At 38.3% G+C, this 20,634-nt stretch overlaps 1 protein-coding gene across 1 annotated transcript; it reads left to right on the plus strand.

The window, feature by feature from the left end:
* Nucleotides 1–18,508, plus strand: clptm1 (CLPTM1 regulator of GABA type A receptor forward trafficking). The gene is made up of 14 exons (XM_041811690.1): nucleotides 1–93; nucleotides 4,228–4,367; nucleotides 7,992–8,115; nucleotides 8,343–8,501; nucleotides 8,605–8,722; nucleotides 9,521–9,606; nucleotides 11,084–11,204; nucleotides 11,310–11,554; nucleotides 12,013–12,106; nucleotides 12,219–12,409; nucleotides 12,641–12,736; nucleotides 12,943–13,078; nucleotides 15,690–15,857; nucleotides 17,311–18,508. The coding sequence occupies exons 1-14, from the start codon at nucleotides 43–45 to the stop codon at nucleotides 17,484–17,486; spliced, it is 1,905 nt and encodes a 634-aa protein (XP_041667624.1). The 5' UTR covers nucleotides 1–42; the 3' UTR covers nucleotides 17,487–18,508.
* Nucleotides 18,509–20,634: the final 2,126 nt, after the last annotated feature.

Here is a 20,634-nt window from a genome sequence, read left to right on the forward strand (position 1 = left end):
CCTGCCAGCAGTGTGGTGTGTGCGCGACAGAGAAAAGGAAAGATGGCGACGCAGGAGAGCGAAACGACTAAAGCTACCGTGAGCAACGGCGAGGTAAAATGAATGACACTTACATTATCCTGTTAACTTTTCATGTGTATGTGATTTGGTCCTTATGGTCTGTTTAAGTCTTAAGTGTGAAGCCGTAGAAATTGAAACAAGTTGGCGAGCGTTACACGAGCCCCAGTGACGTTGTCAGTGCCGGTTGGTTTTAAAACGACCCCCCTTGCCGTTGAAGATGTGTTGAGAAATCCTGTCTGCTAGCAAACAGATGGACGAAGTGAGAGCGGTGTTGACGGTCAGATCTAACCCGGAGACTTACTACTACACAAGGGTGAACAGATAATCAGTTGACTGTAATTGTGTGAGTGAGAGCCAGCTGACTGCTGCAGTGAGTCAGTTAGCTAACGTTATCACAAGGCCTGAACCGGAGCAACGCAGCTTGGCTTGCCTAACCAGGCCAGTCCTAACCAGCTCTCACACATTACTTATCCACTTAAAAACAACTTCCCGACTTTTTTTTTTTACAGCTACATCACATAACACTTCAGGGGTTGGATATATTTTGTAGTTTTCAGCGCAGTGGCTTGCCTGACAGCTCATTTTAAGATTGACAGGTAAGATAATTCAGGTGTAGCTATCTTAAAGTTTTGCTAATCTTGGAAATCCCCAAAATTTATAATTCACAATAGGGATCACTTGAAGTAAGTGAGCCAGATAGTCATAATTTCCATGTGAGAAATGTATAGCTCTAGTTAACGGAGGTCAAAGTGAATCATGAATCTGTGAAGGAAACTCCCTGGGCTTCCTTGTTTGTTAAAAGTCATTGGCAAAGCAAACGCACAGATTTCTGTTGATACAAATGAGAGCCCAGACTTAAACAAGCACATAAGGAAGTTATGGCAACTCTATCGTACTTGGTATATATAGTTAATTAGCAGTTTTGTACTTTCTACCGATGCGTGTTTCACTGTGATTTTAGGAGTTCTCACCTCCTTACTGTGTATTTTCCCTTATAGTAAAGTCACAAAGCTAAGCATGGATTAATCCCTTGCACTCCAAAATTTCCTAGAAGTCCTTCCAAATTCCTTTAAATCTCTTACAACCGTCTGGGTTAAAGAAATGGTTGCCACCGAAGAAACAGGTTACAAATCTGTGCAGTTTAGAGAGCAAAGGTACAATATGAATTTAGTTCCTTTATTGCCATGAAAGAGTTCAGTCAGGATAAATGTGCTGTTAACTTTAGATGAAGCTGTTAATGTTGCTCTCAAGGCTGGTAGATCAGATGTGAGAGATTCTGTGGTATTAATCTTGCTAAAATACAAATCTGCATTTCCACCAAGGGTCAAGTTGAGTTCACTACAGTCCACAATTTGCATTTCCACTGGCAAAGTCAGGAAAGGCATCAAAGAAACAGATCTGTATTGTTCTACTTTTTTGGCATGCTGATGTCCCTTTATGGTCACATCGGCACCAAGCACGCCTATCTAATCATAAAGAGTGGAGCAAGACTTACTGCAGACCGTTTGTTTAAAAAAATTGCCACTTCCTGTGCAACAGAAGCAGTAATGGGAAAAATGTAACACGGCACGCTTAAATATCCTGTGGATTGCTGAGAATTAATTTCAAGGCAGTTTTTTTTATCTCTCTTTTTTGATAAATGTCAGCATGCAGCACTGCCTCATAGGCGACTTCGGAGGGACCTGCTCTTGATGCCCTTTGTGTAATTTTTCGTTTATTTTCATCTTCATTGAATCTTTTGGCAGGGTAAACTGTTTATTGTTTATTAGATCCCCGTTAGCTTGGCACATGGCTGTGGCTACTCTAGAGAACATAAAATAGCTTGCATGCAAATAGTCCATACAAATTCAATGAAGTGATGAACATAAAATTTCATCCTCACCCCATTACTGCCACTGTGTGAGGTTGTTGCGATGCCACGCAGTCACGAGGAAAACATTGGTTTAGTGACCCCTTTAGCAGATAAACAGGCTGCAGAACTACTCATATGATATTGAGTCGAACCATCCCAGCACATAGATCACTGTCAACATTTACCTGCCCCAGTGGCTGGTTGAACAAATTCACCTCACACCTCTCAAAACATACTGACATTTGGCAGGTGCATATTGCATCAGCAGATATGAAAATTTCTGTTGTTCTAATGCATGTATCGGCAGTACGTATTATGTATTTGTCTTAAATATCAGGGCTGTCTGGGATGGTGCACACCTAAGAAGGTCCACCATTAGCCCTGAACATTTTGAATGAAGCCTCAAACCTCTATGCAGTATCCTCCATCTTTAGTGGAATCGCAATAAAAATCAGGGATTATGGTACCAAACTGGACTACTTGATAGAAACACACTATGAGTGGCTGCTTTTGTTTTCCCCATTTTTAATGAGGCTGTTTTGGAGAGTATAATATTTTATGTGTCAGGGTTAGCACAGCACATATGTCCAAAAAATCCTACTGAGTGACTCTAATGCCTCAGTTTCTCCTTGTACTTAGAACAGGCGCTGTGCAAGACTGGAATTTTTGTCTCTAACTACTTTTAACACATTCAGAGGATATGTTTTGTATCCCTTTCGAGCTTTTTAGATTACCTCTTAAAACCCTCACCATATTCTGTAAACATTACCAGACAAATCTCCACTTCTTTGACTGATTTCTCTGAACCTTTTCAACCTCTTCCTGACAAACACACATTTATTGATAAGCCAGTGTTAAACAGTTGCACCCTGAATGGAAGTTAATTGTTAATCCTTGTTCAGAGTGTGTAAATTGTCAATTATTACCTTCAGCTGCAGCCATTATTGCTGTTGTTTAGTACACTGGTCCCTCTCTCTTTAATGGTTGTGATCCCTCCAGGAGACACAGATCCAGCTCTCTGATTGTAAAACAGACATAGCAGTGAAGGCATACATTTGTCTTTGAGTCACTCCATGGTTCTGGAATCGTGTATTTGTAATGCTTAAAGGCAAAGAGGATTATCAAAAACTTCTAAATTTTCAGGCATTTCAAGGTCTTTTGGGAACGCTGTACATAGACTGTTGGTGGTTTGTGCAGGAAACATTTCATTCTCAAATGTTGTTTGATTCAGGAGGCCAACCCCTGGACTCCCTTGTGTTGGTGACAATGGGGGAGATTAGATGTTTAGATAGTGAATGAGTCTCATGACTTGGCATGCGCTTGCGTATTGTGTCACTTGGACACAATGTGGCCTTGCTGGAGGGTTGGGGGTTTTTAGTCTACATGCCAAAGCAAACCAAGGACGGATTATACCTTAAAAATATAAATACTTCTGCCTGGAAATTAGAAGAGGGGCTAATTTTTTTTGTCATATATACAAACATACAAAGGATGTATTAGGTCAAGATGTTTTAACAGAAACTAAACAACTGAATAAACATGGCAACACTGCCTAGAAATTGAGATAGTCTTTTACTCACTGACCCTCAGTAGCCCCACTTACACCATCTTCAGATGTCTGGTAAGGTTATTTTATTATTTGTCCACAACAGAACCTTCATGAAGTCTGGACTGAAAAATGTTATAAGAGTGGGGCTGTGTGGTAGTAAGAATCTGGCAATATGGGGGTCAAAACACAAGGGGTTACAAATATAATCAAATTTACAGCCATACTGTATTATTAATGTGTCATAGTGTGACTTAAATTAAGTAAAAAAAATAGCCCACTTGTTGTAAAACAAGTTCAAAACTGCTGGAAAATTTTGCAAAAAAGTCAAAAGACTTAAGTAAACCTGAAACAACATTTATGGCAAATGAATAACAGACATTTCAGAGACTGAGAGTATGTAAATTGGAAGATTGTCCCCTTTTTAGAGCCACAGCTCAGAGTGAAACTAAGGCATTAATTCAAGGTCACTACTATATATATTTGTGATATATTTATTTTTTGTCGGTCACCATATCTACACCTTTATTTAAAAAAAAATGTAGGGTATACCCCCTGTTTTAACTGGAGATTGTAGATGGCATCATTATTTACTCCAATTTTCACAAAAGGCTTCATCAGACTCTGAATACATGATCAGCTTCTGTTCTGACTACCAGTGTAACTTGTTTGATGACAAACCTCATCGTAGCATGCCATGGCTGCTCTGTCATTGTGGCTTTCTTAGGCAAAGCTGACCCCGTGTCTGTGTTTGTGTGTTTGACCATAGGTGAGCAGCAATGGAACTGCTGCAACAACAGATGGCCAGACTGTGCAGACAGCTGGAAATGCACAGGATCCACAACAGCAACAACAACAGCAGCAGCAAGCACCTAACGCATGGCAGGTCATTAAGGGGGTTCTCTTCAGGTGGGTTTGATTTCTTCTCTTCTTTTAATACTCTTAACATCCCATTAAAAGGCCACATTAATAGTAGGGGTGTACTAACAGCAACAAATATACAGTGCATTTGGAGAATATTCAGACTCCTTTCCCTTTTTTTAAATTTTGTAATGTTGCAGCCTGAGCTACAGTAAAAAAAATGTACAAAAAACCAGTAAAAACACTCAGTACCCCATCATGACAAAGTGAAAACAGAATTAAAAAATGCAAATTAATTAAAAATAAAAAACTGAATTATCACATTAACTTAGGTATTGACACATTGCAAAAACACTTGAAATTTAGCTCAGGTTCCTTCCATTTCTCTTGATCATTGCTGAAATGTTTCTGCACCTTGTTTGAAGCCCTCCTTTGGTAAATTAAATTGATTACCCATGATTCAGAAAGGCACACACCTCTCTGTTGAAGGCCTCACAGCTGACAATGCATAAACATCGCTGTATCCCTTCAGCAATCTGGGCTTATGGCTGAGTGGCTAGAAGGAAGCCTCACCCCTGCAAAAAATGAATGCCTGCTCAGGCTTTCATTTAAATTAAATTGCTTTTTTTTTTTTTAACTCTGTTTTCACTTTGTCATGATGAGGTACTGGTTGTAGATTAATGGGAAAACATCTTTATTTTGATGGTGGCATCAGGCTGCAACAATAAAGTTAAAAAGTGAAGGGGTTTTGGATACTTTCTGAAAGCACTATAAGTCGTGGCAAACTGTAATGGTGTATTAATCAATATAAAAATGACATTTTAGGGAGAGAATTTACAAAACAGCAACTAAGCTGTAGAAAAGTTGCACTTTATCCATCTCCATGAACATTGCAGCATAAGAGAGCAAGAAAAATGGATAAATAATTCATAGTTTTTCATTTCATTTTTGGTACTTCCCCAAGGGAAATATTTTGCTTGCTTGATGTGATGGCTCAACAGTGGTCAGAATTTTTTCAACTTAAGTCTTCAGCTATTACTTGAATTTCCCACTGTGTCCAGTTTATGGCTACATCATTACCAGTAGTTCTAAAAAAAAAAAAGAAAAGAAAAAGAGTTAACATGGTGAAATTAAAGTCAAAGTATTCATGAGAAAGAAAAAATAAGTGACAATATGAGGGAAAAATGGTGGCAATGGTGAGAGGAATGTTATAACCATGTCAAACATCACCACAAAACTCTTTAGGAGTAAGAAGTAATAGACAAGGAAACCACAGCGCAAAACTCCAGTAGTAATACCACACAACCCTCAGTCACCAAATAATTATTTTGTAGTTGTCTGAGTGTCCAAAATTCACAGGTGCTGTATTACAGCATTGAAGTTTTATTTTTAAGTGTTATAAAAAAAAGAAAAGAGAAGAGATAATGCATTCACAAGATACCTTTAAGCACTTTATTACAGGTTGTGTCTGAAAGCCTTACACAACAGGTGTCTTTATCCAAGTGCAATAATTTTTATGTTGGAAAAAAAACATGGGAGAATCTTGATCTGGATTCTCAGGGAGAAGAATTACGATTCACATGTTAGCAAGTATTGTGCAGCCCTAGTTCAACAAATACTATGTTAAGACTGTGGTATATCAACCTGAATACAAATCCTGCACTTTGGATCACTTGCTTTGGCTGTATTGATTGATTATATTCATGTCTGCTGTACCAGACACTGATCAGGTCAAAATAATTTGAATTAACAGCAGCACTGAAGAAACAATTACAAGTTATTGACAGTGTTTAGCCTTTCATTGGGGCAGGCTCTTCAACAGAATATGATCTGACATACCCGTCTGCTCTCTGAAGTGCCAGAGATTTATCAGAATTGTTGCCTATGTGTAGCTGTTTTGTGTCGGTGGATTGCAGTAGTTTCAGGGCATTTTAACAATTAATTTTCATGGTTTGCAGATTCAGGAATAATTTAGTTTGAGGGATAATTATTGTTCAGCCTCATGAATAGATTTCAGGAGCTTGGGGTATTTTGCTGCAAGCTCCACATGTGGATCTGCCAACTATGAACATAGCTTATAAAAACCATAGGGTTGTTTTTCATGCTGTAAATAAGCAATGCCTTTACAAGCCATTAGGCAGGATCTTGACTTAAATTTATGACAGATTATTTTGCACTAGATCTTTTTAATGCTTATCTTTAGCATTACACTGTTAACTCTTACCAGTTACATAAATTGGTTCTGTGTGTTTGCAAGAGCAACTACTATATGACAGCCCCAATCTTGTCATGTGAAATTCCCTTCATATAAACAGGATTGTAAATTTTCAGGTCAGACAAATGACCTTGTTAAACTGCAGCTGTCTTATCTTTTGCCCACTCCCCTTTAATAGGACTAATAATATCTGCTAATAATATAAATAGGAACTCTCATCTCCATCACATAAGCAAGATTATTCTTTACCAGATGGAGCTTATAAGTGGTATATTAGTCAAACTTTTAGAGAACAACTCTGTTTGAGCAGAATTTAGCAGTATTCAGTTGGATTTCCTGTGTGAGAATTTAGTTTTAAAGTCTATTATGGAGAGGAAATAGTCAATCCAAACGTAATTTCTGTGATGGCCTGCCCTATGCCAATGAGTTTGGTTGGTTTGTTTCCTGGTTCAGCAGCCAATAAAGTGAGTTAGGAGGACCATCAGTGGATTGAGAAGTTAACTGTGCACACCTGTGTTAATCAGGCCTCAGCTTATTTAAGTAACTTCCCTACAGCATCTCTCTCTCCTCTCTCCCTCCCAGGCCTCCACCAGCTGGTTGGGTTTTGTTTGCACGACGACACTCCACACACATCCATATATTCCAGACAGTGTGGTTCACATTTTATTAAAGACCCAGCCTTAATAAAGTAGGGGTAACAGCATAATACTGATAATGGCAGATGAAACTTAGAAAGTCAATTGTGGGATCAGCAGATCCACATTTTTTGCTAATATTTATAGCTGATACATGGGCCAACTGCACACAATGAAAGAATTATTACAGTACTACAATGTCTCTCGTAGTTATGTGAAACAATCTGTTTGTAGAGTTTTTAGCAGAAAAGCAGAGGCTTTTGTTCAAGATCATGTTTTACTGAAATAGAGAAATAGCAACATTTCTATGTGTGTTTACTATGTTAGCAAAACATGTAATATTTGCTATTTCCTGTAATTCTTTCAATAAAGAATGACACTCGAACAGCTTATTTATTATTTGTAAGGCCTTTTAATTCCTAACAACCAAAATAGAAATATACATGAAATAAAGCAATGGCATGCAAAATGTTATATTTAACACCCGTTCTTGATATAATTTTGTGTCCCAATGGATACTTAAATTGAATCCACCATTTTTAACTTTCACTGATTTATGTTGCAAAACAGGCGTGTTTGTTGACGTCTCATGAAATGCTGTCTGACTGGATACAGTTGAATAAGATATGCCTCCTCCTGGTTTCACTCGCCTGAAGAGGTTCTGCAACTCTCAAGACAATCGAGTTCCTAAATCTAATACACACAGTTTTTGTCCATTTACAAATACAAGGACTCATCTTATGTTTTTCTTTTTCTTTGACCCTATAATGTGTTGATACTAAGTTTTGTTCTTCCTCTGACTCTGTTTGCACGTTCCTCTAGAATCTTTATAATCTGGGCGATCAGTAGCTGGTTCCGCAGAGGGCCGTCCACTCCTGACCCCAACACGCCAGCTGGTGCGCCCAGAGTACCGAGCAGGAACCTCTTCCCCAAGGACACCCTAATGGTATTACACCTGCCCCCTTGCTCACCCCTTTATCTCCACAGCCAGCTGTTTATTAAACCTTAGTAATTGAATTAAAGCTGTTCATTCTTAAACAGTCCTAATCCTCTGATCCCCTTAAGTATTAGAAAAGCAAACCAGTGTTAACTCTCCCTTCCAGTCCAACTCACCAGCTCTTCCTTGACTATATAATATTATAAACACATTTTATTTCCTCACCTGTCCCACAGGACCTGTACGTGTATGTGTCCCAGGAGGAGGTGTTTTCTGACTTCAACAACACAGAAGCCCTGTTCTGGTTCCACAGGGACCTTGTCTATGGAGACTGGACGACGGGGGAGAACGGGGATGGCTGTTACGAGCACTATAAGGAGATGGACATCCCTGAGGTGAGGTTGACCGAGGATGATGCCAACAAAGGCCAAGGAAGTCATGTTTGTGATGAAGAAGACAGATTTGACTTTTTTTGCCCTGTTTTGCCTGTGCCTGCAGAAAGTGCAGCAGAATGGATCACTCTACATGCACGTCTACTTTACTAAAAGTGGATTTCATCCAGACCCAAAACGCAAGGGGCAGTATCGCAGACTGGCAACAGTTCATTCAACTCGAAGTAAGCTATTTGAAATTTTGTTAGGTTTTAAAAGAAGTATGAGTAGCAATGCAAAAAAACAAAGAAAACAAAGGAATAAAAAAAAAGATAGATTACTCAGGACAGAGAGATGTTATAAAAATGCACGAAAATGAAAACATACTATTACTGTTGATCACTAAGGGCCCTTAATTCATGCAAATGTCCACAGCAAACAAAGACTGATCAAACAAGACGATTTTGAGGTAATCTCCCATCATGCAGAGTCTTTTTTCTTTATCAAAATAATAAAAAAAATAAAATGAAAATACATTCACAGCAAAACTATAGAATCATTTTTATTATTTTCATCACATTTTCTGTGTTCACCTGATGACCAGCAGAAAGGTATAAGGAGACGATGATATTATGAAGTTCTCAGGTGTGCTTGTGACTTCTTTGATTCCATGTCCATACTGCAAGCTAGCTTTGTAGTCATACAGTCAAAGACATTCAACTAATTTTTATGGACAGGATTAACAAAGAAATAAAAAGAACTTGGAAAAAATAACCGAGGTTTTTTGATTTTTAATTTTGGGAACTTATATAAACTCAAACAGCAACAGCGACCTATACACACATACATGCATCCGTACATAATTATCCAAATCCCTTAAGTGTCTTATGTGTCCACAAACAGTCATACACAACCAAAAATCACACTATCAGTACCCCTCTATAACAACACAAATTAAGGTCATGTGGAAAAAAGATTGCTAAAATATGAAGGACAATAAATGTAAGCCATTATGTGTAAACCTTTACTTGTTTATATTTCAGTGCTGAATAAATTCAAAAGAAGAAAGTTTCTGAAAACCAAGAATCTGCTAACAGGGGAGACAGAAGCAGATCCTGAAATGATCAAGGTTGGTTCTAATGTTTCATGTTTGCGTTTTTCTAGCTCTGCATTGTTTACTCATTAATATTTTTATTGGTTTTATAACAATAAGAAATTCACAAAAACTTCATTATGTAAGGAGGAAACATATAAAGATCCCCACCCCTAACCCTCTACAGACCTCATCACCGGATATATTCCAAGACCACTCTACTTAATATTAAGTCCTGGAGATTGAACCACACAGTACAATAAATAATGCTGGAAGTCGGGTTACTTATCATGACATCAAAGGAAAAAACAAGAGATCAACTGTGAGATAGGATACAATACAGATAAAGAAAGGACTAAGCAGAATGGTGCCAGAAAAAGTACTTCAAATCAGGAAATGTATGTAATGATGAATGTTTTCACAAAAATTCAATGTATAAGAAGAGATAAGCAGTAAGAAGGAGAATGATACTACTAATTGATGGAAGATTTTGAATGTGATCCAGAAAAGGTTGCCCTACCCTTTCAAATTTTGTATTGCCCCCAGTGATCGAGTAGTAAATCTTTTCGAGGTTTAAACAGGACATGATATCCCTCAACCACAGAGAGTGGAGGGACAGGGCAGCATCTCTCCATCTAAGTAATACTGCACGCCTGGCCAATAGAGAGGCAAAGGACAAACAGCTGCTTTTAGCTGGGGTCAGGTATACGTCATCATCTCCAGTAGTGCCAAAGAGGGCTACCAGAGGATTGGGTTTCAGAGTTACATTAAGAATTTTTGAATTTTGAGCCTCACTTCTACATTTATCCCAGCAGGGGTTGACCTCAGGGTAAAAATGAGAAAGTCTGGATTTAGATGTATGGGCTCTGTGCACGACTTTAAACTGCAGAAGGCAGTTGCGGGCACAAAAAGATGATGAATTTATAAGTCTTAGTATAGTTTCTCATCAGATAGCTGCAGATTTAGGTCCTGTTCCCAAGCCGTTTTAATTCTGTCCAGGGGAGCATTTCTTATACCAATCAATTTATTATACACTATTGAAATTAGACTCTTGAGTGCTGGATGTAGGTCAAGAACCTCGTCCACATGGCAAATATCAGGCGCTGTAGGAAACTTTGGTAACCTAGAGTGAATGAAGTGTCTGACTTGTAAATTCCTAAAGAAATGAGTGTTGGTCAAGTTGAATTTCTCATTTAGTTGTTTGTAAGACGAAAAACAGTTATTGATAAATAACTGCTCTGCATTGTTCAGATAGTTTAATAACTTTGTATAAGCAGCTTATTAAAGAGAAATCTATATTGGTGTTGATGTAAACTAATTAGACAATGAGTACAAGTCATTTAAAATTATTGTCACCTTTGGAAAGCTGTCTGGAGACCAATGACAAGTTGATTTTAAACATAAAATTTCCTCAGCCACAGCTCAGTTTTCTGGTGATTCATCACATATCTGAGAGATTTCCAGAGCCAGACTCATCACTGTTACATATTTGATCATGTATGTTTTCTCATAGCGGGCAGAGAGCCATGGTCCAGTGGAGATCATCTCCCATTGGCACCCTAACCTTACCATTAACATGGTGGACGACCACACTGCCTGGGTGAAAGGCTCTGTCCCCCCTCCTCTAGATCAACGTAAGCTTCCCCCACTGTCCTCTCTCAGCCCTATTCAGCACAGTGATTTAAATTCCTAAGGGCAAACCTGCAACTTACACCCTTTTCTACCCTCTCTAACCCTAGATGTAAAGTTTGATGCAGTAAGTGGTGATTACTATCCCATTGTTTACTTCAATGACTACTGGAACCTTCAGAAGGACTACTATCCTATCAACGAGACCCTGAAGACACTCCCACTGCGCCTCAACTACTGCCCACTATCCCTGTGGCGCTGGCAGCTGTATGCAGCTCAAAATGCTCGCTCTCCATGGAACTTCTTACCTGAGGACACATATGAGCAGTCTGACGAAGACCAAGACTCTGTCAAGGTAAGAAATTAAAAGCCACAGAAGGAATAGATTAAGATTAGGATTCGGATGGCTTTATTTATCCCGGTAAGGCAATTCAACTTTGGACCAAGTTCAGTTTGGGGCTTGGTGGGACAACTTTGAAAATTAAATGGTCATTGCAGAGGAACTACAAGAAAAATTTCACATCAAGGACATTATTACTGTCTTTGAGTGAGCTTGACGTGGTCATAGAAACAAACAAATTCTCTCTTTAAAGTGACCAACTTTATTCAACAGAGGTTGAGCAAATTGGTACTAGTAGTCTCTCAGTTAAATGGGGATCACCTGAGTGCAATGAATGTGCCTCAAATGATTGTAGTATAAAGACACCTGTGTCTGGAAGGCCTAGTCACTGGTTAATCTGTATTTCTGGCTACCATTACACCATGAAGTTCCTTCTGTAACTTCAAATTAAAACCAATATTCTTTTTGTGTAGGTGGCCCTTCTGGAAACCAACCCATACCTGCTGGGACTCACCATAGTTGTCTCCATTGTGCACAGCATCTTTGAATTTCTTGCCTTCAAGAACGGTAAGATCACAGTAGCAGGAGGTAGTTTTCCTTTGGCTACAAAAGTGCATTTTCCCTGGTGTCTGTCTAGTCTCTACTTCAACTCTCCTCCCCTCCTCCTCCTCTTCTTCAGACATCCAATTCTGGAACAGCAGACAGTCTCTGGAAGGCCTGTCAGTGCGCTCCATCATATTTGGAGTTTTTCAGTCTCTGGTGGTGCTGCTGTACATCCTAGACAATGAAACCAACTTTGTGGTGCAGGTCAGCGTCTTCATCGGCCTTCTCATCGACCTGTGGAAGATCACTAAAGTCATGGACGTCAAAGTGAGTCACAACAACACTTGTTTTCTTTACACACAGCAGCTGAATGTGTTAACATTCTATATGATGACTAAAAAGCATGAATACAGACAAAAAATAAGTTTGGCATGTTTCCAGACTGTACTTCCCTTTAGTAAAATAAAAGCTCACCTGCTGTTTTGCAGTTTTACTTCCTCTTATGCTGTTGGAATTTTGAATTTTCCATTCACCAACTATTTTCGGTCTTTTTTTCAGTTGGACAGAGAGAACAAAATTGCAGGGGTAATTCCAAAATTGGTATTCAAAGACAAGTCAACATATGTGGAGTCATCAACCAAAATCTATGACGACGTAAGTTGAAGAGAACCTTAGAGATGTGAGAGGTAACCGTCTGATAGCTCCAGTATGTGCTATAACTGATCATGTGGTGCTGTATGGTGCTGTAGGCCAAAACACACTTTTCTCTGTTGAAATCAATGTAGTGTTGTGACCAGGTTTTTCACATATTTTTCATCACTGTTTCTGATTGTTTCTTTTCCTCCTCTTTCCTTGAACAGATGGCCTTCAAGTACTTGTCGTGGCTGCTCTACCCTCTATTTGGCTGCTATGCTGTCTACAGTTTATTGTATGTAGAGCACAAAGGCTGGTACTCATGGGTACTCAGCATGCTCTATGGCTTCTTGTTAACCTTTGGTAAGATTGTCTGACATTATACAGCACACGTATAAAACAGAATTAGTGTAGAGGAGCACTTTTTGATAATTTACCGAGTGCACACTAGCTTAAAATGACTCTGCTTGTGTAAATGAAATGATGCCAGGAGCACTGACATCCCTGAGGTGAAAAAAAATCAATAACTTTCAATACCACCAGAATAAAGTAAGCCCCCTTAGATACTAAAATTTACTAGAATGAAAAACAGGTTGTTGCTGAGCTTGTTGGAGATTCTGAGGCAGGAAAAAAATATCATTAAATGCATGCAACAATAACATTATCTCAAAGAGTAATGAATTAGATAAGTGACATAAACAGAGTTGACTCTAATAAACTCATTTATACCTAAAGTTCCCTAAAAGTAATGCTGTCAAGTATTATTTAAAACAAGCTCCCAAATCCTGAGGATAACACACAGAATTTCATCTTTTACTATAGTTTCTCTTCATCTGCTTCTGTGACAAATACACATGGAATAAAGAACATCAAAAGCGTTAACCCAGGGCTGCAAATAGTTACCCTTGCAATACAGTTGTTTAACATTTTTTAATATCAGTCAATCAAATCATAAAGGACAGCATCCTCCTCTTCAAAAATGTCCACCATCCATTGAGACATGACCTGCTGGTCTCCAGTAATGTCAGAATCTGGGTTATTGTTGAAATTGTTAGACTTATTTATTGTCTTGTTATCAACTAAAATGCTGCTGTAGCCTGCCTCCCATTGCTACAGTTTGCCATTGCTCAATTTTATACCTTTTTTATCAGTCAGGCAAATGGTAAGCAAAACCAAAATATGTTGTATCCCACCCACGCACCTCCTAGTGTGTATTTTAGCAAGTCTCATCGCATCTCCTGAGTCACATGCCCTCAAAACACTAAGATCATCCAAAATGCACCGATGTCATATCAGGTCTCAAAGGTAGGAGCACAGCAGCATCTTTGGTTTAACGGTATATACACATATTCTTGCATCCAGTCTGAATGGGTTAGTTGATGTCCAGTAAGATTAAAGATAAGGGCTTGTTTCATTGCCAAGTCCAACATTTCATGATAAGTAGCCACTTTATTCCTTGTCCTCATGTTACTTTTCAGGAATTCTGGGTGTGCCTTCTGGTTCTTTCTGTCAAACTGGCATTTTTTCTATACTAACAAGATGCTAATCCTGATTATTAGAGCGATTTCAGAGATTAAAATTAGTGAACATCATCTATTACATCTCAAATGAAAAAAATGGACAATATGAAGAAATTGCCTTAGGTATTGTATACAAATGTAGTAAGGTTTTGTTAAATGAGATGTGACATGGTCATATATTTTTAAAGCAGAGGTAGAGCCCAGTCAGGTCCTTAACATTTCTCATTTCAGTGTGTACATATTTTGGAAATCATATTATTAAAAACTAGTCCCTTTTTAATTTATATTTTTATTACTATCTGTGGTTCCTGTGGTCACTTCTTCAGGTTAATAAATCAGACATTTTTTGAAGAATCACATCTCTGACGCATTCAGACACTTAACAGCATGTTTATAAAACCACAACTGTTGAAGCCACAAATTTAACTTCATCTAGGTATTAGTGCTACCAGGATGAGATGCTAACAGGTACTAGAGCTCTGACATTTCAGAAATATAGCTTATAACTTACACCTTATAATAAAATTTGGCTGGAAGTTTGATTTAATATAATAAAATGTTATATGCTATATTGAAGGTAAATCCCTTTCTAAACAACCACAGTTGGTGATTAGCCACTATTGTTAGTCACTGGGAAAACATTTTTTTTCTATGTCATTTATATCACTGGAAGTTGTACACACGATCATATCAACAACAGAGCTCACAGGAATAGAGTAGATAGAAAGCTTGAATTTCTTTTTCATTACGGTAAAATTGAGATGGAACTGTGTTTATGATAACAAACTGTACAGCTGCAGAGAAACTGGCCTTCAGTTTTTTTTTTATTTTGACATTTGTGCTCTGTAAAATCCCAGTCATGAGTTTAGTGTTTTTTAGTGGAAGTATTCAGTTATGAAAAATAAGTATTCCTGCTCATCATGAGTCTTAAAACTTTACAGATTACATATTTTCTGCAGGGATTTCTTTCAGTATCTTCATTTCTTTCGGTGTCCTCAGAATTTGTTTACTGATTCATAAATTACCCTAAAACACAATATTTATTTATGTTCAATGTCTTTCCTTTTATAGCCATTTGTCTCCCTCATCCTGGATCAATTTCTGTTTCATTCTTCTAGATGTAATATTGATTTCTCTCTATTGCTCACGCATGGTGCCCATCAGTGTCGGTTCTTATTCATGAAAATCTATTTTTAAAGACCAGCGATAAGCCTGATTATTAATGTCTCTCTTGATTACAAGCTCTGTATATGGATGTACATAGAGCTAATGTTTTCATACTTGCATCATGGTTACATCTCTAATTCCCAGTGGCCTCTGCTAATGTGTTGTGTATTAATAGACTGCATGAGGGCACTCTCAGTCAAGCTGCCTGCTGTCTAATTTTCACCCTCCGGGGTCAAACTGTTTATCTGACCCGGTCTTTCTCTTTCTGCTTCTCTCTTGCTTTTTAGGTTTCATTACAATGACGCCACAGCTATTCATCAACTACAAAATGAAGTCTGTGGCCCACCTCCCATGGAGGATGCTCACCTACAAGGCTCTAAATACCTTTATTGATGACCTGTTTGCCTTCGTCATCAAGATGCCCATGATGTACAGGATAGGGTGCCTCAGAGATGGTAAGGGAGCTATCTACTATCAAAAAAGGGCTTTGATGTGTCTCACTGCATTGACTTAGTTTATTCTCAAATCTAAGAAGTGTCATCTACACAAGTGTATGTAATGCCTTTATGCTGATCATACCAGATTTTACAAGCCTAGATTCATAAATGTTACCACAAGCTCATTTGGTTGAATCTTGAAAAGCGTTGAAAAAGAACAAGAACTTCAGCCACAACCAAAACGTTGGAAGGAGCTGTCTGGTATGTGTGGTAGCTCATTCTCCATCAAACAGACAAGACCCCTTTGCTTTACATACTTAAAAACATGGATACAAAGCTACTAATTTGTTTATAAGCTGGACCTCATTAAGACTTCATTAAGTCATGGGGTTGCCTCTTTGTACAGACACAACTAGGACAGAAATCAGGTACTGTGTTTCTGGCACGGCTTTGACTTTGCAATTTATTGCAACTGTATGACCAAAATTTTAAAAATGCCAGAAATTCATCCAGCTGGTCAAGAGCCTCTGATCAGGCCATGATTAGTCCTTGTGCCTCCATGTACGCTGTGCAATAAAGACACGGGACTGAACAGAAAATCAGACTTCAAAATCAGTCACACAACTGAAGTCAGTCCAGCCTCTGTTCACACTAGTATCATTTCTCATCTAATTAAACACAAAATAAAAATGCATTTAGCTAACTATTCTAAGTGGGTAGCATGGACTTTTTCAGTGGGTATTGTAACCAGTCCAAACTGTACTGTTTTTCATTAAATAAATCCAGCTGGTCTAAAATCATCGGAAATTTGGGTTGCCATTTCCCATCGAGGAGTTGATGGTGGTTCTTGAGACCAGACCAGTTGAGAATCACTGCTTTAGACGAACTAAACACTGTAATGGGGCGACTATATAGGTAGAGTTGGTTGTTTTACAATCGGAAAGCCATGACCTGCAGTCACATGTCGATATGTCCTTTGGCCAGACACGTATCCCCAATTTGCTCCCACTGCTTCGTTGGCGGCATTTAAATGGAATTAGATAATACTGATGGCAAATTCTCCTCTGCAGCCTTTACCATCGTGACTGTGGTGTAAAAGTACTTTGAGTAGTCAGAAGAGCTATACAAGCTCAAGTAGATTTACCATTTAAAACATCGCACAGCAATGTTGTAAGGTTACAAGGTAGTAGTCATTAAGAACAACTACAGTGGCAACTAATGGCAGAATGTTAAAGTTTAAGACAGAGCATTTGACTGGGATTGTGGGCCTGAGCTGACCAAAAAAGTTCATATTTAGTTACACTGACTTCTTGAATTCTGGTGCAGACGACAGGGGAATCCAGCCAACTAACTGAGCATCCCTAATTTGGACTGTGTAATCTAGGCCATAGTCAGCTGGTTTATAAAGGAATAACACAGTTTTATTATACAGTTTTTTACTAAACTATAATCTGTTCCTCTCTGCTTTCAGATGTGGTGTTCTTCATCTACCTTTACCAGCGCTGGATCTACCGGGTGGATCCCAACAGAGTCAACGAGTTTGGCACCAGCGGAGTCGACCACATTCAGAACAACACAGCAGATGCTGCTCCTGCTGCAGCTGCATCCATCACAGACAAACCAGAGGGGGAGAAGAAGAACGATTAAAACAGTAAGGTGCCCTCACCTGCCCCACCCCCCCGGCCCTCACTGCTGGGGCGAAGAGGACTTGTGGAAATCAGGCATGGAGGGGAGCCATTGTTTAGCCGTCATGGATGCCACTACAAAAAAAAAAAAGAAAAAAAAGCAGTTCAACTGTTCCCTCTGATTTCTGTGCGGATCCACAAAGAATCATATTCAGTTCTAGACTTTGGTCAATTCTTCTTTCTGTTCCCTGCCCTCTCGTTTTGCAGTTCAAGTGAAGTAAAACAAAACGTGATGTACTGTATTCTGTATGATTTCTCTGAGGGTAAAAGTGTCTTGGAATAGAGGCTGGGAGGGAAATGGGTCGCAGTAACACAGCTATTTTTTTGATATACATATACAGGGAAGAACGTGAGACTTTTGTTCTTTGTGTAGATTCCTTGTGAATTTTTTTTTTCATTCCATGTGAGCACCGTGCTTTCAGATTGTCTGGAAACCGGTGAGTAGTACTGGAGGAAACTGGAAAGACCCTGAGCCACGACGGATGTAGAAAAGAGAGACAAGATGGACGACCCTGCAGAACACTACCCACCAGAGAGGGACCACTACCCTCGATTTTAAACAAATGGTTAATGTTCTTCAGTTGAACATGAAAAAATAACAGCCTTGTTGGTATTAATATAAATATATTAATTGTCAATGACTTAATTTTTGTTTTCCAGTCACTGAAACATTCTTTTGTATGTCCTCAAACTGTACAGAATCTCAGCTTGTCATGTTAATAATACCGATGTCAAAACCGTCTAAGAGTAGCTAATTTACAGAGTCTAATTTTTATTTCACTCCCTCAGCCAGATGTCTGAATTTTAAGTTGTTTCACGCTCCAAACCAGATCCCCCTGACACTGTGGAGACAGGTGTAGGGTGTGTGCTGGAAGAATTACAGTCTATTGTTTTAATTTTAAGTGCTGTTGGTTCCATGTTGGTACATATTACATTTTGATTCATTCATGTTTATAGTAAAACTTAAGTGTGATTTAAAAAGTTTATGCTGATTGTTGATTTTAGTCTTTGATTTCTAATTTACCTATCAGGTTGGGCTTATTAACAACAATTTTGCTTTAAACTTAACATTTAAAATATCTGAAACAGGTTGGTTAATGTGCTTATACGGTTTATAAATGAACAGCATCATCATGCCTCTGTACTCTTCAAATCAGAGGGTTTTAAACGGTAATGACAGATTAATTGTGTTTTCGTTAACACAGGAAAAGACTGGTCATGACTATTATGTCAGGCCTAAGATCTTGATTTTAAACTAATTTCCTATTTTAAACATTTTTATTAAACCTCAACATCCAGCAACTTACTCTGATTCAAAGGACTTACGCTGGAAATTTGTTGTATTTTTTTTTCTCATAACTGGTATGCATTATTTAGAAATTACTGGAGTGCCACATTCCTGCTTTAGTGGTATTACAGGTGCGAGATATTAGATGATGGCTGCTGAAGGGTTCCAAAATTGGTCCTAGAGGCCTATCTAATACAATTTCCAGTGTATTTCCAGGATTTTTTTACACCACGTTTGGAACAACAATTCCTGCTGTGAGTAGTTTACAGCATGATGACCTCTAGAACAAATAGACACAATTTTGGTAAAAAGCACAATAAAATACGTTGTATTTTTTTGTTTTGAAGCACAAAAAATGCAGCCTGTATATGATAAAAGCAATGCATTTATAAGAAACCCTGCATGTTAGGCCATGTTTACTTAATTAGATTAACATTTATGTATGTTTTACACTAAAACACTAGATTTCTACGTTTTATAAACATTAAAAAAATAGATTGACATGGAGGCTGCCATTGTTTTGCAATGCATTCTGGGATATGTTGTCATATGGTTGCATTACTTTTTTCCCCACATCTTTCACACCCCAATCTGCCTAATAGCAATCTCTTCCCTAATGTCTTCTTTAGTAAAACTGCACTGCAGTTGAAACTTAAAAAACTCTTTAAATGTGACACTTAATTGAAAGACAAATGCAGTTATTTGACATCACTACCCCAAAGTACTATGTACAATGGCAGCCTACATGAGCCTTTGTATATTTTCTCAAAATGTGGAAAGTAGCGTTTCTTTGTATAACGTGCATAAAAAGAACACTTTCTCTAATACAGTTGATACGCCAAGGTTCCCATAAAGCACAAAAAGTCATTCGATGTACAGTAGTCAATTTGTTATAAAGAGGTTGACAGACTAAAGTGCTACACCCGTCAGTGCATTACACTGTGACACTATATTTTTCTATGAGCTGCTGATATCTTTCAACTCACAACAACAGCTCTATATTTTTCTGTTTGGCTGAGTCACTGCTTCCTGTAAACACTTCAACTTTCTCTTTCCCTTTCCTATAACTTGCCTTTCCTTTTTTTTCTTTTGGTAGATGTCGCTGTCTCGCTTTAGTTGCAAAGCCAAGTTGGTTGGGTTGATGGTAAAATGAAGGTAGGAAATGTCACTTTAAGAGGCGGTCACTAAACGTGCAGAGAGATGATTGGTGCAGTTTAATGGCTGTAATTATTCATGATGAAATGAGGAATTCCCAGACTTACTCTGAGTTTGTGGGCTACAGCAGGGTCATGATGCAACCAGGTGAAATTTCTGAGCTGTGAGTTCCTCTGGATGGTATAAAACTAAGACTGGCTTGTGTGTAGATATGTGGTTATTCATATGAAAGCACATTTGTACCATTAAGACAATATGGAGTATCGTCATTAATGATAAAGTCTCGCGATATGAGATTTTATTTACACTCTACTGACTAAATCAAAAATCATCTCTAGGTGTTATGCTCTTATTTTTAACTGCCTTCTCGAGTTTTATATAAACAAAGTATTTTCCAATCCCTATTCTTCACCTCAAGAAAAAATGTTGTACACGGAGTTTTAAAACGGTTATTCATAATTTTTGATGAGTTCATGTCATAATAAATTAGTAAACGTTTATGATTAATTTAAGGGCAGTTTGCAATCCCTTCTTTTAGAAAGAGACTGAGCTTTAAAAGTAGATATCTATTTTGAATATTGAAACGTGAAACGCTCAGGTACCTACAGCGCCGAGCTTGACAGACGTCATGCTAAGGGGATTTCCATCTCCAGAAGCAGCCAATCAG

The sequence above is a fragment of the Cheilinus undulatus genome, linkage group 2 (assembly GCF_018320785.1).
Source record: "Cheilinus undulatus linkage group 2, ASM1832078v1, whole genome shotgun sequence".
NCBI lineage: Eukaryota > Metazoa > Chordata > Actinopteri > Labriformes > Labridae > Cheilinus > Cheilinus undulatus.

Coding starts and splice junctions, on each gene's coding strand:
- clptm1 (XM_041811690.1), top strand. CDS start 43: ATGGCGACGCAGGAGAGCGAAACGACTAAAGCTACCGTGAGCAACGGC. Junction 11,205..11,309: donor CCCCCCTCCTCTAGATCAAC/GTAAGCTTCCCC, acceptor CTCTAACCCTAG/ATGTAAAGTTTGATGCAGTA. Junction 12,410..12,640: donor CTAAAGTCATGGACGTCAAA/GTGAGTCACAAC, acceptor TCTTTTTTTCAG/TTGGACAGAGAGAACAAAAT.